The sequence below is a fragment of the Jaculus jaculus genome, chromosome 11 (assembly GCF_020740685.1).
Source record: "Jaculus jaculus isolate mJacJac1 chromosome 11, mJacJac1.mat.Y.cur, whole genome shotgun sequence".
NCBI classification, from domain to species: Eukaryota; Metazoa; Chordata; class Mammalia; order Rodentia; family Dipodidae; genus Jaculus; species Jaculus jaculus.
The window spans coordinates 90096532-90113700 of record NC_059112.1 but is presented as its reverse complement, the minus strand read 5'-3'; the positions used below and the strand labels follow the sequence as shown (position 1 = coordinate 90113700).

General features: G+C 39.8%; 1 protein-coding gene across 2 annotated transcripts in view; it reads right to left on the bottom strand.

Annotated features, from left to right (window-relative positions):
* Pik3ca (phosphatidylinositol-4,5-bisphosphate 3-kinase catalytic subunit alpha) overlaps positions 1-17169 on the bottom strand; it is a 97466-nt gene that overhangs the window by 20642 nt on the left and 59655 nt on the right. For both annotated transcript variants that reach the window (XM_045161199.1, XM_045161200.1), the window contains exons 5-13: positions 16416-16661; positions 15653-15738; positions 11225-11330; positions 10311-10463; positions 10096-10230; positions 5161-5285; positions 2505-2586; positions 1426-1590; positions 1117-1220 (exon numbers count right to left, since the gene is read on the bottom strand). In XM_045161199.1, the coding sequence (XP_045017134.1) occupies positions 1117-1220; positions 1426-1590; positions 2505-2586; positions 5161-5285; positions 10096-10230; positions 10311-10463; positions 11225-11330; positions 15653-15738; positions 16416-16661 (1202 nt within the window). The remainder of the gene's footprint in view (positions 1-1116; positions 1221-1425; positions 1591-2504; positions 2587-5160; positions 5286-10095; positions 10231-10310; positions 10464-11224; positions 11331-15652; positions 15739-16415; positions 16662-17169) is intronic.

Below are 17169 nucleotides of genomic sequence, written 5' to 3'. Positions count from 1 at the left end.
CTAGCTCAGGCTGACTTGGAATTCACTATGTAGTCTCAGGGTGGCCTCAAACTCACAGCAATCCTCCTACCTCTGCCTCCCAAGTGCTGGGGTTAAAGGTGTGCGCCACCACGCCCGGCTTTTTGTTGTTGTTGTTTTGTTTTTTTGAGGTAGTCTTGCTCTACCCCAGGCTGACCTAGAATTCACTACGTAGTCTCAGGGTGGCCTCAAACTCACTGTGATCCTCTAACCTCTGCCTCCTGAGTGCTGGAATTAAAGGCATACATCATCATGCCTGGCTTTCTTTTTAAATTTTGAAAAAAATTAAAAATATATTTTTTGAGGCAGGGTCTCACTGTAGCCCAGGCTCATCTGGAACTCACTCTGTAGCTTGGGCTAGCCTCAAACTCACAGTGATCCTCCTTCCTCAGCCCCTGTACTGCTGGAGTGAAAGTGTGTGCCTCCATGCTTGGCTTTTTATCACTCCTATCAGCTTACTTTCTTTGAAGAGACAAAGGGCTTTGCCATTACTGTTTTAAATCCCAAGTTTGGATTTTTTATTTTTGGGGGGCCTTGAGGTAGGGTCTCACCCTAGCTCACCAAGGTTAGATTTGTTTGTTTTTCAAGAGAGGGCTCACTCTAGCTCAGGCTAACCTGGAATTCACTCTGTAGTTCCAGCCTGGCCTTGAACTCACAGTGATCCACCAACCTCTGCCTCCTTAGTGCTGGAGTACGCCACCAGGCAAGTTTAGATTTTTATTTTGGGAACATCTTGACATAGGCACATAGCAAACCTAAAGTAACCTTACTCTGTACATAGCAAAAATGGGCTGATCCAAACCTTTAAAAATATTTGAGTTCTCATAGAAGACCTGACTTTAATTGTGTATTTAATTTCAAAGGGAAAAAGTTGAGGGATTACTCACTGGTACAGTATGTTTTCAGTTTGGAAAATTACTCTAGCCAAGCAAAAACAAATAATCTAAGTAATTCAGGTCTATATTTTTATTGACAACTCTGAACATATGTATAGTGTACTCTGATCATAATCCTGCCACCACCTCCTCTGTCCTCCCTGCACTGAACCTCTGCTTCTTTCCAACGAGTCCCTTTTCTATCTCGACGAATCTGACTTACTTTAAATGCCAGAAGAAAAAGTGCCCAATCCTCTGATTTGTCAGTGCCTTCTTAAGTAAAAATCTTACAAGCAGGTTATCCAAATATTGTTCATATTTTAAGACCTAGGTAATTAAAAGAACAAACAAAAGTTCAAATGAATTAAACTCACTTCTGCATGACCAAGTCTGAAGAAAAAATATAGAAACAAAGTAGATAATATTAGCAGTCATACTTTTTAAAAAAAAGTATACAACAAATTGATACAGTTGTTTTGGGGACTTGCATGGATTTGGAATAAAACACAACTTTCATTTTACAGTACATTACCTGTACAAGCTGAATCAGGTACTGAGAAAGTTTGTCATCTGTTAAATACTTTTCCAAGCACCGAACAGCAAAACTTCGAACCATAGGATCTGGATAATTACAGTCCAGAAGCTCCATGGCCTGCTCTGGTTTGATTGGTGGCCAGTCTTTTACTAAACAGTACATCTGAGCATGGAGAAAAATGAAAAATCACATTTAAAAATCTGAACCAGGCTCACCAGTAAAGTGTGCTTCTTGTATAAGCAAGAGGGCCTGAAGGGGCCAGAGCCTTCCTGAGTTCAAATCTCCAGATCTCTTGTAAAACATCTGTGTGTGGAGCAGAGACCAGAATATTTCTAGAACCCAGCAATCTCTGGAATTAGTAAAAAGAGACAAGCTCAAAACAAGATCAGGCAGAAGAGCCATGGAGCATGACACCCAACAGTCAACTGGCCTTTATAGGTGAGCACCCCCCCCCCCAAGATGAGCATATGAGGTACCACAAAGGCACACACAGGCACATATACCATATGCACACGCTACATCACACATACAGAGGTAAAATTAAAAAATAAAAATAAAAAAAGCAAAAACCAGAACCATCTGTAATAGTTAACTTCTGATTTTGAAATTAGTCCAAATAAAAGACCTCTTTACATTCTGTTTAAAAAAAAATCAATTTAATGGGCTGGAGAGGTGGCTTAGCGATTAAGCACTTGCCTGTGAAGCCTAAGGACCCCGGTTCAAGGCTTGGTTCCCCAGGACCCACGTTAGCCAGATGCACAAGGGGGTGCACGCCTCTGGAGTTCTTTTGCAGTGGCTGGAAGCCCTGGTGTGCCCATCCTCTCTCTCTCTCTCTGTCTCTTTCTCTCTCTGTCTCACTCTCAAATAAATAAAAATGAACAACAACAAAAAAAAACTTAAAAAAACTTCAATTTAATGAGTTTTACCTATAGATATGATACAACTGGTATTTGTCTCATAAAGGTTAATAGTCCAGTTCATCTCTTAAATTTATGCAGATTTTCTGAGAGTACATGATTTCAACTGAAACATCAGTTTGGTGTAACAGTTGCTTAGTAATCTTAAACGTGCATTACCTGGGCTACTTCATCTCTGGAATTCCATTTAACAGACAGAAGCAATTTGGGTAGAATTTCAGGAATAGTTACACAATAGTGTCTGTTAGGAAAGACAAAACAAAAAAATTCTTCAAGTTATTCCAAAGGTTTAGATGTTTAATTCCTGAGTAACACAATCTATAACAAGTTTTAAACTTACCGTTACTACTAGCTTTTCTGTCCTTTTTTTAGAAAAACTTTATTTTTATTTATTTGACAAAGAGAGAAAGAGACAGAGAGAGGGAGAGAGAGAATGGGCGCATCAGGGCCTCCAGCCACTGCAAATGAACTCCAGAAGCATGCGCCACTTTGTACATCTGGCTTATGTGGGTCCTGGGGAAATCAACTGAGGTCCTTTGGCTTTGCAGGCAAGCACCTTAACCACTAAGCCATCTCTCCAGCCCTATTACTAGCTTTTCTAAAAATAAAGAGGTTAGAATTTAATATAAGTTGTAGATGTATCTACATATACATGTAGATTCGATTAAAATGGTAGACAAAAGGAAATTTAAGTGGAGGGTAGTAAATTAACTTCAGTGAATAGCTAAGAAAAATTCTGCTATGTCACTCTACTTTTTAGATACTCATAATTTCACTTACATATACAACTTGACCCAGCCTCACCATATCCACTGAGGTCAGGAGACAGAAATTAATGGCAGCTGCTGCAGCTAAATATACCAGTGTCAAAAGTACCAGGATAATTTCTAAGTGAAAATAAGACATTGTGCTATACTTTTTTCTTTAAAGAAAACTGGAATGAGGGATGACCTGCTCTGGACCCTCTTGTTTTATAGGAGCTCTGCTCTCTTAAAACTTTGAATAAATGTCTGCTGTACTTGACTTTCAAAAAAATAGGAAGGAAACTACTGAAAATGTAGTTTTTATAGTAAGTTGTAAGTTAAGTACTCTGGTACTAAGTAAGGTTTTTCCTTGAATTTTACTTTTTAAAATTTATTTGTGTGCCGGGCGTGGTGGCGCACGCCTTTAATCCCAGCACTCGGGAGGCAGAGGTAGGAGGATTGCCATGAGTTCAAGGCCACCCTGAGATGACAGAGTTAATTCCAGGTCAGCCTGGACCAGAGTGAGACCCTACCTCGAAAAACAAAAAAACAAAAAAACAACAACAAAAAAAAATTATTTGTTAGAGGCAGAGAGAGAAGGGGGAAGAGAGAGAGACTGGGTGTACCAGGGCCTCTAGCCACTGTAAACAAACTCCAGATGCATGTGCCATCATGTGCATCTGGCTTACGTGGGATCTGGAGAATCAAGCCTGGTTCCTTAGGCTTCATAAGCAAATGCCTTAACCACTAAGCCATCTCTCCAGCCCAAATTTTACTTTTTAAAATCCCATGAAAGGGCTGGGGAAATGGCTCGGTGAATAAAGAGCTTGCCTCTCCAAGTGGAATACCGAGTTTCATCCTCAGACACCATTGTAAAAAGCTGGGAGCTGTGAGGCACAGATGGGAATTTTCTGGAAGCTCTTGGTGAGCACAACAAAGAACAGAAGCAGCAGCGAGCAGAGCGAGAGCCAGAGACACCTGCCTCAAATGAGGTGTGCGGGCGAGGACTGGCCTAGCTGTCTTCTAATGGCCGTGTGTGCACCACAGCACTCACGTGTACACGTGCACACATGAACACATATCTACATGTGAGTTAGAACTAAAAATTTGAAGAAAGGGGCAAAAGATATGGCTCAGGGGCTAAAGGCACTTGCTTGGGAAGCCTCAACTACCCGGTACTCATGTAAAACCAGTGGCACAAAGTGCCACACGAGTCTGGAGTTCATGGGCAATGAAAGGAGACTCTGATACGTCCATACTCCCTCTCTCTCTTAGATAAATAAAATAAGTAAGTTTTTTTAAGTGTTCAGAGTTCAGGAACAGAATTCAGTGGTACAGTGTTCTAGCACGCCCAAGGCCCTAGGTTCAATCTACAGGGCCAACATTGAAAAGAAAAATTAAAAAATATGCGGCTAGCTCTACTGTTGAATGATTGCCTAGGATGCATGAACCCTGCATTTGATGCCCAGCAGCACTGCATAAAAAAGTTTTGTATGGTGACACACGCCTGTAATTGCAGCACTTAGGAAGGAGGTGGACGCAGGAGGATCAGAAGTTCAAGGTCATCCTTGTCTACACAGTGAGTCTGACAGCAGCCTAGTACACATGAAAAGAACAAAAATCCTTTCACGGTGCAAAAACCAACAGAGCATGTTTCTCTAGATAAAAATCCCAACTTTGAAAAAGTCAATGTCGGTAAGAAAATGGCTTTTAGGTTTGGCACGTTCACCGTGGAAGGCAGGTTCGCTGAAGTAGGCCCGAGGAAGCTGGTGCTGCGGCCCCAGTCTGAGGAGGGGCCTGACACAAGCTGCAGTTTGAGGCTGGCCGGGGCTATACAGTGAGTTAGTGTGGTGAAACCCTGTCGTTAAAAATAAATAAATGAATGAATGAAAAGATAGAGTAAGACCACCCAAAGTCAATTTTTTTACTCTGTAAGACAAAAAAACCAACAAGAAGCCTGTATTCTTGTTACTGCCCAGTCCAAGGCCCCTTGCAGTATAAACAACAAACTTTTCTTTCTAAAAACAAAGAAGGGAAGAAAAACATCCCAGACTCTCCATAGTCACCCTCACCTGTGGCTCCACAGGAAATCCTTCTCTTGCTCAGTGATTTCAGACAGAGGGTCCCGTGTGCAAATCGATCGAAGTTGTTCTTTGTCATTTTCTCTTAGTTCATTGTCTCTAGCCAGTCTGTTACTCTGTAAAATAATGTTTTATGTGGTATTCTTTGCCATAAATCTTCTCCTAGATACATGAGTGATCTATACAAAAAGCAAATTAATTTTCAATATACCTTAACTTGCCCATTAAACTATTACAAAATAATCCTAATGAGAGAAGAACTAAGTTAAGACAGTACTTGTGTGGAACAACTCTGTGTTGGTTTGATTCAGGTGTCCTCCATAAACTTAGGTATTCTGAATGCTAGGTTCCCAGCTGATGCAGATTTGGGAATTAATGCCTCCTGGAGACAGTATATTGTTGGGGGCAGGCTTGTATTATAGCCAGTTTCCTCTTGCCAGTATTTGGCACACTCCCCTGTTGCTATTGTCCACCTTATGTTGGCCAGGGGGTGATGTCCACCCTCTGCCATCATGTAGCTTCCCCTTGAGCCTGTAAACCAAAATAAATTCTTTTTTTCCCACAAGCTGCTCTGGGCTGGGTGATTTCTGCTAGCAATGCAAACCTGACTGCAACAAACTCTAATCACTTACTTGATTAATATTACCATCAAGCACAGTTAGAAGTTTAACTGTGGAAGCTATACTGGGATACAAGAGAAGCTGGCTACTGACTCTTCTTCCCTGCAAGGTCCCTTCCTAGTATACTATTAACTATCACTGCTAGCATTTCACAAAAAAGAAAAACAAAACAGTTAAATAATAAAATGAAAGAATAAGTCCTTTGTTGTTCCTTGCCTGAACACATTCTTATAGCCTGTGTTCAATTTCCCCAGCACCCACTTAAAGCTAGACACACAAAGTGGTGCATGCATTTGGAGTTCCTTTGCAGTGGCAAGAGACTGGGTAGAGAAAAAGAACAAACCTAAAATCCAACTGAGCAATATACAAATGCAAACAAATCCCAGCTTTCAGGAGGCAAAGGTAGGAGGATCAAGGTGAGTTCAAGGCCACCTTGAGATGATCATTAAAAAACCTCTTCTAGCCATATTATAATTTAACTACTAAGCACATAGACCAAAGAAAATATATTTGAAAGCATTAAGAGAAAAGCACCTAGTCACCTATAAAAGTAAGCCCATCATGAAAACAGTAGATTACTCTGAAGAGAAGGAAAAGCACATATGTGAGACCACAGGAAATAATAACAGTCAGGGCAAAACAGTGACAAAAAAACAGCAAGAGCTACAAAATCAAGAAAGATGGCAGGAATAAATACACACCTTTTAATTATTATTAATATCAATGGCCTCAATGCCCCAACCAAAAAACACAGACTTGCAGATGGGATTAAAAAACAGTTGCCTCTAAGAAGCTCACCTCTCCATAAAAGACAGACACTATCTTAGGGTACAAGGATGGAAAATGGTATTTTAAGCAAATGGGCCTAGGAACAAAGCAGGTGTTGCTGTTCTAGTATCTATAGGATAGACTTCAAACCAACATTAGTCAGAAGAGATAAAGAAGGTCACTTTATATTGATTAAAGGACCAATCCAACAAGAGGACATTACAGTTCTAAACATACATGCACTGAACATGGGTGCATCCAATTTCATTAAACAAACACTGCTAGATATACACCTATAGATAACCCCAACCATGACTGCAGTGGGTAACATCAATTCTCCATTCTTACCAACTGACAGGTCATCATGGCAAAAAATAAACAGAGAAGCATCTGAATTAAATGATATCGTAGAACAAATGGACCTAATAGACATTTAAAGAACGTTACATCCAAATGCTACAGGATACATATTCTTTTCAGCAGCACATGGAACATTCTCTAAAATACACCATGTATTAGGACACAAAGCAGATCTTATGAAATGGAAACTGAAATAGTTCCTTGTACTCTACCTGATCACAATGGGATTAAACTACAAATCAACAGCAAGAAGACTACAGAACATACATAAACTCACGGAAACTACACGGTACACTTCTGAATGATGAATGGGTCGTTAAAGAAATTAAGAAAAAAAAATCAAAGCTGGGTGTAGTGGCACGCGCCTTTCATCCCAACTCTTGGGAGGCAGAGGTAGGAGGATTGCTGTATGAGACCAACCTGAGACTACATGGTGAATTCCAGGTCAGCTTGGGCTATAGTGAGATTCTACATTGAAAAAACAAAAAAAGTTCAAGAAATAACAAGTAAATAACTTAATGCTACACCTTGAGGCCTTAAAAAGAGAAGAATAAGCCAAACCAAACATCAGTAGATGGAAAGAAATAATAGAGATAAAGGAATTAATGAAATAGAAAGAAATACAAGGAACCAATGAAAAAGAGCTGGTTGTTTGAAAGGATAAACAAGATAGACAAACCCTTAGCAAAACTGACCAAAAGAGCCAGGCGTGGTGGCACACACCTTTAATCACAGTACTCGGGAGGCAGAGGTAAGAGGATCACCCTGAGACTACATAGTGAATTCCAGGTCAGCCTGGACCAGAGTGAAAGAAACCCTACCTCAAAAACAAACAAACAAACAAAAACTGACCAAAAGAAAGAGAAATCACATAAATTAATAAAATTAGAGATGAAAAAGGCACCATTACACCAGATACCAAAGAAATTCAGAAAAATCTAAGGACATACTTTTAAAAACATAAACTGCACTAAATTTGAAAATCTAAAAAAAAAAATGGATGGATTTCTAGATACATATGGCCTACCAAAACTAAAGCAATTTGAGATAAATCATCTAAACGGACCTATAACAACCAATGAGATCAAAGCAGCATACAAAAAAAATCTCCCAACTAAAAAGTACAGGCCCAGATGGAGTCACTGGTGAATTTTATGTGACCTTCACAGATGTTTCTCAAACTATTTCAAAAAATAAAAATGGAAGGAATACTACCAAATTCCACTTACAAAGCTAGCATTACACTGATACCAAAATCAGATAAAGGCACAACAATAAAAGAAAATTACCAACCAATCTTCCTCATGAATATAGATGCAAACATTCTCAACCAAATACTGGCAAGCAGAATACAGGAACACATCAAAAAGATCATTCACCCTGATCAAGTGAGCTTTATCCCAGAGATGCAGACGTGGTTCAACATACACAAATTGATAAGTGCAGTACATCATATAAATGGTCTGAAGGACAACAATCACATGATCATCTCAATAGATGCAGAAAAAGGCATTTGCCAAAATCCAACATCCCTTCATGACAGAAATCCTAAAGCAATTTGGAACAGAAGGAATTGTCTCAACATTATAAAGGCTATTCAGGCAGGCAAAAACTAAGCATTTCTAATAAAATCCAGAACAAGACAAGGGTGTCTACTGTCCCCACTTTTATTTAATAGAGTACTGGAAGTCTTAGCTATAGTAGTAAGACAAGAGACACAAATAAAAGGGATACAATTAGGAAAGGAAGAAGTTAAATTATCATTATTTGCAGATGATATGATTCCATACATAAAGGGCCCTAAACACTACCAGAAAATTCTAAGAGCTGATAAATGCTTTCAGCAAAATAGCAGGATATAAAATTAATACACAAAGATCAGTGAAGATGAAATCAGGTAAATATTCCCATTCATAATTAACTCCAAAAGATAAAGTACCGTGGAATAATCCTAAGCAAGAAAGTAAAGGATTCTACAAGAAACATTAAAACACTCATGACAGAAATTGCAGAAGACACTAGGAAATGGAAAAGACATCCCATGTTCACAGACTGGAAGAATCAATATTATGACAATGTCTGTATTACCAAAAGCAATCTACAGATTTAATGTATTCCCCATCAAAATTGCAATGGTATTCTTCACTGAAATAGGAAAAAAAAATCCTAAAATTCATTTGGTAACACAAAAGCCTTGAATAACCAAAGCAATTCTGAGCATTAAGAATAATTCTGGTGGCTTATCACCATAACTGATTTTAAGATATATTACAGAGCCATAGTAACAAAATCAGCATGGTGCTGCCACAAAAACAGATACATAGATCAATGGAATAGAACAGAGGACCCAGATGTAAACCCAGGCAGCTATAGCCATTTGATTTTTGGGGGAAAAAAAAAAATGCCAAAAATATTTACTGAAAAAAAGCCTCTGTAACAAATATTGCTGGGAAAGCTGGGTACATGCAGAAGGTCTGGCTAACACACATTATCAACCATCATGGAAGAAGAATGTAGAGCACATAGCTGTTCATCTTTTCATCCTAAAACATTGACCCAGTGAACGTGAATACCCACCATTCTTCCTGTCCAGGCTACTATGTCAGAGAAGTCTTTCTTGAGCCTTCCCCCTGCCCCTGAACCTCAGTTACTGTTCTTTTTACTTTTTTGGGGGGGAGGGTAGGGTCTCACTGTAGCCCAGGCTAGCCTTGAACTCACAGTGATCTTCCCACCTCTGCCTTCCAAGTGCTGGGATTAGGGGTGTGTGCCACCTCGGCAGCTTCAGTTAGTGCTCTCATTCCACTACTCCTGTATATATCCACTCACGGTACTTCTTGTACAGGACAATCTCATATTTCTGCTTCCATTTGCTTCATACCTGCCTCCACCACTAAATAATCAATGGAGGTCTGTTGAGTTCACAACCTCCTAACTAGTGACTACCCAGTGTCTTTCATGTAGCTGGCATTCAATAGATACTTCTTGAGTAAATGAAAGCAGGCTAAGGCTCTGAATCCAACAAGAAGCTGAGCTGTGAAAAGAATAAGAGCATACAGAAAACATTATGTACTGCAATGCTGTTCTACAGGTCAACTACACCTATGTCAGGATAACACGGAAAGGATAAGCCCATCTGTACAGGTCACGACAGACTGGGGAAGCTTGGGGATGTGCTTACCAGTCCTGCATGGGAATAACTAAATCCTGCTTCTCGGGACACAGACCAGTTGGCATGCTCTTCAATCACCGACATGTCTGGAAACTTCACCACACTGCTGAACCAATCAAACTCCAGCTCCAGGCATGGTGTTTCCTGAGAGTAGAGGAAAGTCATTACATATATATGATGCCTGGCTATCATCAGAACTCTAACTGTGATTATGAAAAGCTTACTTTGTTTGGATTTGACCCAGTAACACCAATTGGGTTAAGCAGATCTTCTAATCCATGAGGCACTGGCCAAAGATTCAAAGCCATTTTCCCAGATACTAGGGTATCAGTGTAATCAAACAAGTTGATGTTTCCCCAGGCCAGTGGGCAATGCTCCTTGATTAAAAAATAAATAAATAAAATAAATCATGAGCCTGGGTAATAATTTACACAATGCATTTCTAAACTCCTTTCTTACCTGAAAAGAAGAATTCAACAGCTAACCTCTCCCCCCAAAAAAGCCACAGTGATTTTGTAAGGTTTAAGTCCTTTTTTTCCCTTTCCCACTTGAAGTCCTATGTATTTGAATTGTAAGGAGGAAGCATGAGCCAATGCAGGCCTGACACACATGCAGGCAGTATGCTGTGCGCCTAACAAACCACAGCAGCGTGCACACACTCAGGATAGTTAAAACAATATCAATGTGACATACTTCCTCATTATAAATAAATTTCTTAAATTCTCCCAGTATTTTCTTATATATTTATTTATGAAAGTCTATGATAGGCATATGTGTGTGTGTGTATATATGCTTTTTTTTGTTGTTGGCAGTAGCCCAGGCTGACCTAGAATTCACTATGTAGTCTCAGGGTGGTCTCGATCTTACAATGATCCTCCTACCTCTGCCTCCCAAGTGCTGGGATTAAAGGCGTGTGCCATCACACGTGGCAGTTTGAACTATTTTTGTCTTCAAATAAGGAAAAAGTAGCTGGACATGGTGGCATCTGTCCGTCATCCTAGTCCTCCAGTGGCTGAGGAGGAAGACAGCCTGGGCGACATGTAAAAATCTACATATTTTGTAAAGAAGCTCAGTCATAATTCTAATGAGGAGACGTCTGAGGAGACTGTAACTAACTGCGCCTTTTGCACTACCTTACCTCCTTAGCGCCCTTTCGGCCCTTAACAGAGCAAATGGAAAGGCAAAGTCGAGCAGCGCGAGGAAGGTCAGGAATGTATATGTCGTAATTCAGCCACTCATTCCACCTAAGGACAATTGACAAGACAGATAAAGAAAAGTTTACCTAGAGTACACTAATGACTCCTACCACTCATCAAGAAAAAGTTAAGTCAAATGGAAATCAGGCAAGGATGGACTGAACAGACATGTCATGTTACAGAATCAATGAAATAGCCAGAAAATTCCATGGCTGATCATAGAGAACACAGAAACTAAAATCTCACAAATATTCCTCTCTACATGGTTGAAACAATAAAAACTAAGGCTCACAGTAAGTTAAAAAAGAGACATAAAAGGAAGAGAAAGGAAGGGAGGAGGGTACTTAATAGGTTGATATTGTATATATGTAAGTACAATGATTGTGATGGGGAGGTAATATGATAGAGAATGGAATTTCAAAGGGGAAAGTGGGGGGGAGGGTTGGAGGGAATTACCACGGGATATTTTTTTATAATCATGGAAAATGCTAATAAAAATTGAAAAAAAAAAAAAAACTAAGGCTCAACGGAGTGCGAGGATATGTACTATAACAGGAAACCTCACAAACTAAAACTGGGGGGGGGGGTACAGTTTGTTACAACCAATTTGTAAAGCATTCACCTACAGGAAATCAACACCCACCCACCCTATGACCCAGGCCAACTAGGAATAAAGCCATAGAAATGTTGATGCACAGAGTGTTAACAGAAGAATTATTTTAAACCCAAATAGTCGACAGTAACATCAAGTGTGGTACAGGGTATGAGGGAATATTACACACACTCTGAATAGCTGCACTCTGTGGTTTTGTGGTAACCGCACTGTGCTAATGAAGCAGGTTTTTCTTTTTCCTAAACTTCATCACACACACACAGGGGCACCCTACATTCTTTTCTTTAAAAACAGAAATGTATTTGCTTGCATGTGTGTTCCTGTGTGTATGGGCATGCCAGGCTCTCCTGTCCCTGCAAGCGAATGCCAGGTCCTTAAGCCACTTTGTTTATGGCTATATGTGGATGCTGAGGAGTTAAACTGGGCTGCAGGCTTTGTAAGCAAGGACTTTTAGCCAATAAGCCTCCTCCCCAGACCCCTACATTATTTTTAGGAAATGGTTTGAAACATATAGTCCGAATTGATTCTAATTTTTAATTCTTTTTTGGGGGGGGCCTTTATCAAGGCAGGGACTCAGTGTAGCCCAGGATGACCTGGAACTCACTCTGTAGCTCCAGGCTGGTCTTGAACTCACAGAGATCCTCCTACCCCAGCCTTCTGAGTGCTGGGATTAAAGGTGTGCGCCACCAGGCTCTGCTGTTTCTAACTTTGAGAACTGGTATACTTAGGAGTAATTATACCTATCTAATACAGAGAGTGCATGGGAAGCATAAATACAAAGCTAACACCCTTAGTGAGTGTTTTCATATCTACTTTATTTTCTAATAGCTCCATATTTACTTATCTCTGATATTTTATTTGTATAAATGCAGAATTCCCATTACCATAGAGATTTAAACTCTAGTCTAATTAGACAACTAGATTATCTTTTCTTGGATAAAAAATGATCAACTATTGTTCTTTTTAATATTTTCTTTTGGTTTTGTTTTATTTTTTGAGAAAGAGTCTCATGTTTCCTAGGCTGGCCTTGAACTCACTATGTAGCCAAGGATGGCCAGATCTTCATGCCTCCACCTTCTGATGGCTGGAATTACAGGTGTGTGTCACCATAGACAGCTTAAGTCGTTATTTAAGTTTTCTAAAACCTCAACATTTTCACCAAACAGTAAATGTAATCTCTAATTTTTATAAAGCCCTGCTTCTGATTCCTCAAACAACATGGACAAATGTATTCAGTATTACTCAGGGGCCTGATCAGATTGGCAAGTTTGTAACATTCACTAATTTGGAAAAACATTTAGCCATATTACTTACACACACACACACACACACACACACACACACACACACACACAAATGTATATATTCATTCTTCCTATAACCATTCTACCTCTAACAGACATTAGTGTGAGTAGACTCCTATGTAATCTGTTGACTGTTATTTTTGACATTAACTTTGTTAGAGAAAAGTTTGTTTGTTTGTTTGTTTTGTGTTTTGAGGAAAGGTCTCATACTAGCCCAGGCTGACCTGGAATTCAATATGTAGTCTCAGGATGGCCTTAAACTCATGAAGTGTTTTCCTACCTCTGCCTCCCAAGTGCTGGGATTAAAGGCATGTACTAAAATGCCCAGCTTTACGGGCTGGAGAGATGGCTTAGCGGTTAAGTGCTTGCCTGTGAATCCTAAGGACCCCGGTTCAAGGCTTGGTTCCCCAGGTCCCACGTCAGCCAGATGCACAAGGGGGCGCACACGTCTGGAGTTCGTTTGCAGAGGCTGGAAGCCCTGGCACGCCCATTCTCTCTGTCCTCTATCTGTCTTTCTCTCTGTGTCTGTCGCTCTCAAATAAATAAATAAATAATTTTTAAAAAAATGCCCAGCTTTAAAAAAAATATTGTAAACAGAGCTGGAGAGATGGCTTAGTGGTTAAGGCACGTGCCTGCGAAACCTAAGTACTCATGTTTGAATCTCCAGGTCCTATGTAGCCAGAAACACAGTGACACAAAAGTGCAATTTTGCATACATGCCAAAAGGGGGCACATGTGTCTGGAGTTCATTTGCAGTGGCTGAAGGTTCTGAAGTGCCCATTCTCTCAAAAAATTTCTAGCCAGGCATGGTGGTGCATGCCTTTAATCCCAGCACTCAGGAGGCATAGGTAGGAGGAGCACTGTGAGTTCAAGGCTACCCTAAGACTACACAGAATTCCAGGTCAGCCTGGGCTAGAGTGAGACCCTACCATGAAAAAAAAAAAATTCTAAGAAGTCAGTGTAAACCCGCTGTGTCACTGATCTGAGAATGGCAAGGTGGGCCAGGAGGTCTTGTAGCCACACTTCAAAGTCCCCTTCTGTTTTACTGTCCAAACATAAATGTATTCTTTTGCTAGTAACTGCTCTTTTACTACAAGATAATCTGTTACCTATAGAAGAGTATTTTAGACACACATATTTTTACAAAGCAAAATTTTAAATCAACTTTTCCTGCCACTATATGAAATGAGGGAGGGAGGGAGAGAGAGAGGGACGGAAGGAGGGCAGGAAGGAGGGTGAGGGGTGGGCAAAGAAATAGGAGGGCTGAAAGTTTTAGGATTAGCTATATTCTGTTTCTTCACATCTAAGCATAATTTTAAGAGTTAATAACTTCTCCTCCCCCTAAGAAACTGCCTTGTTCTCAAAGAATCATTTTTAAAATATTTTATTTTTATTTATTTATTTGACAAAGGAAAAGAGGGAGGGAGGGAGGGAGAGAGAGAATGAATATGGGCACACCAGAGCTTTCAGCTACTTCAAGCTCCAGATGCATGTGTCACCTTGTGCATCTGGCTTATGGGTCCTGGAGAATAGAACTGAGGTCCTTTGGCTCTGCAGGCAAGTGCCTTAACCACTCTTAAGTCATCTCTCCAGTCCTCAAAGGATCTTTAATTGAATTCTGTATCAATTTTTGGAATAATCAGGAGACTGCCTGTGGTGGTATGGATTAGGTATCCCCCATAAATTATGTGTTCTGAATGATAGGTCCCCAGCTGTTGACAATTTTGGAGTAGAGCCTTGCTGGAGGAGGTGTGTTATTGGGGGTGGGTTTATGAGTGTTATAGCTAGTTTCCCCTTGCCAGTGTTAGGCTCACTCTCTTGCTGCTGTTACCACCTACTATGGTATAGAGATGATGTCCAGCCTCTGCTCATACCACATTTTCCCCTGCCATCATGGAGCTTCCCCTTTAAGTTTGGAAGCCCAAATAAAGCCTTTCCTCCCATAAGCTGCTTTTGGCTGAGTGCTCTATGTCAGCAATGCAAAGGTAACTGTAACACTGCTCCAAACTAGGTTAGCTCTGGAATTACTGGCCAAGAACAAAACCTTGACTACCTTCTGTTTGCTCCCTGAAGCAATGGAAGGATAGAAGCTGAAAATCTTTTTTTTTTTTTTTTAAGTTTTTAGAGGTAGGGTCTCTCTCACTCTATCCCAGGCTGACCTGGAATTCACTATGGAGTCTCAGGTGGCCTCGAACTCACGGTGATCCTCCTGCCTCCCGAGTACTGGGATTAAAGGCGTGCACCGCCATGCCTGGCTAAGCTGAAAATCTTTTGAATACAATTTTAGAATCAATAAAGTGACTGGTACTCAGTAGAAAGTCTTTCTGTTCTCTATGTAAATGTCTAGAGATGCACAGATTGTATAAAACTAATGACATCAAATAGTTCACTTTTATTGGTCATACTGCTAAACACAAACATGAACTTTGGAACTATGCCCAAAATCCTCTTACCTAGGATTGGAGCAAGGTACTCGTTGAGTATTCACATTGTCACATAAGGGTTCACCTCCATGGTAGATGCCTGTTCGAACATAGATCTAAAGAGAAAACAGAACATGAAAATGTATATATACATAAAAACACATATACACAACACAGAACCACACACTAAACAATAAAGTAACTGATGTGAATGAGACATTCAGTGAGACATCTTGGTTCAGATGCAGGTTTCCTGTGTGAACATGGTAAGATCACACTGATACAGATTGCTTAACATTTGTTGCTGACATGATCTGTTAATGAAATACTACTAAAGAGTGAATGTAGTTCACAACCCCTTGAAGCTTGGCATTTGATTCAGATGTTTTCATATTTCTAAAAGATAAACTGGTGTTCAATATTCTTTAAAACTCTTGTAGCTAGGGGAGCACCCCATAAAGATATCCATAGATCTGTAATATAACATGGATATTTATGTAAAGTGGAATTAATAAAGACTGTAAAAAGGCTCACTTTTGGTCATAACATGTTTTTTAGTCAAACATATCCTTGAAAACTTCTGATATGAAAAGCCTATAATTATAGCCATTAGAATTACAGAGAACTCAGAGCTGAGAAAAGCCCAAGTTAGATGCAAACTCAAATAGAATTCATGCCACATTTTTACTTTCTGGGATTTGAGTGTTTTTCTAGTCCTCTGAAAAACTATAGCAGACGATCTAATTCCATAAAAAGGTTTCCTTCAATACCCAGCAGCAACATGTGACCTTACCTTATCAATGTCTCGAATATTTACATTCACGTAGGTTGCACAGAGAATTTTGATTCTGAGTGCGCTGTTTATAACCCAGAGGGATTTTGTGGATGTCTCTCCATTCATGTACGGCGTGGCTGTGGAGATGCGCCTGGAGTAAGACGGCATTGTGAAGCAGTCCGTAGGCAGCTGAGAGTAAAGGCTTTCCTTAGCCATCAGCATCAGGTTAGGCATCCTCCCAAGCATGATACAGCTTCTTATGTACTGTAAGAGATCAAGGAGTGAGGAAAGATACCATTTCCCATAGGCTTTTCACATCAATGAAAACATGTAAGAGCATTACGAAAATTTACCTATTACTCTGCAGAGGTAATTTAAAAAAGCAAACTTGATACAGCACATTTCTTAGCAGTTACTTATTCCTAACATTTAAAATATTAACATTTGAGAGGCTCAACAAAGAACTTCCAAATATATTTATAACAAAGAAAAAAAATACTGTCACCTTTTGACACTATAGTTCTTTATCCTTTAGTAGAAGAAAAATAAAACTAGAAATAAAGATTGGAGGACACTTATTCTAATATGGAAGCAGCGGCAGTCTTGGGTAAGCTTCTGCTGCTGAGCATACTGAGTTGTAAAGATGCTGTCTACTTGCTCTTGGTAGAAACCATTTCTAAGAATGTTTGCTTCATTAAACAATAAAACTTCGTTATTAAGCCATAAACATTAACATTATAGTGTAATCATAGTACTTGGGAGGTAGAGGCAG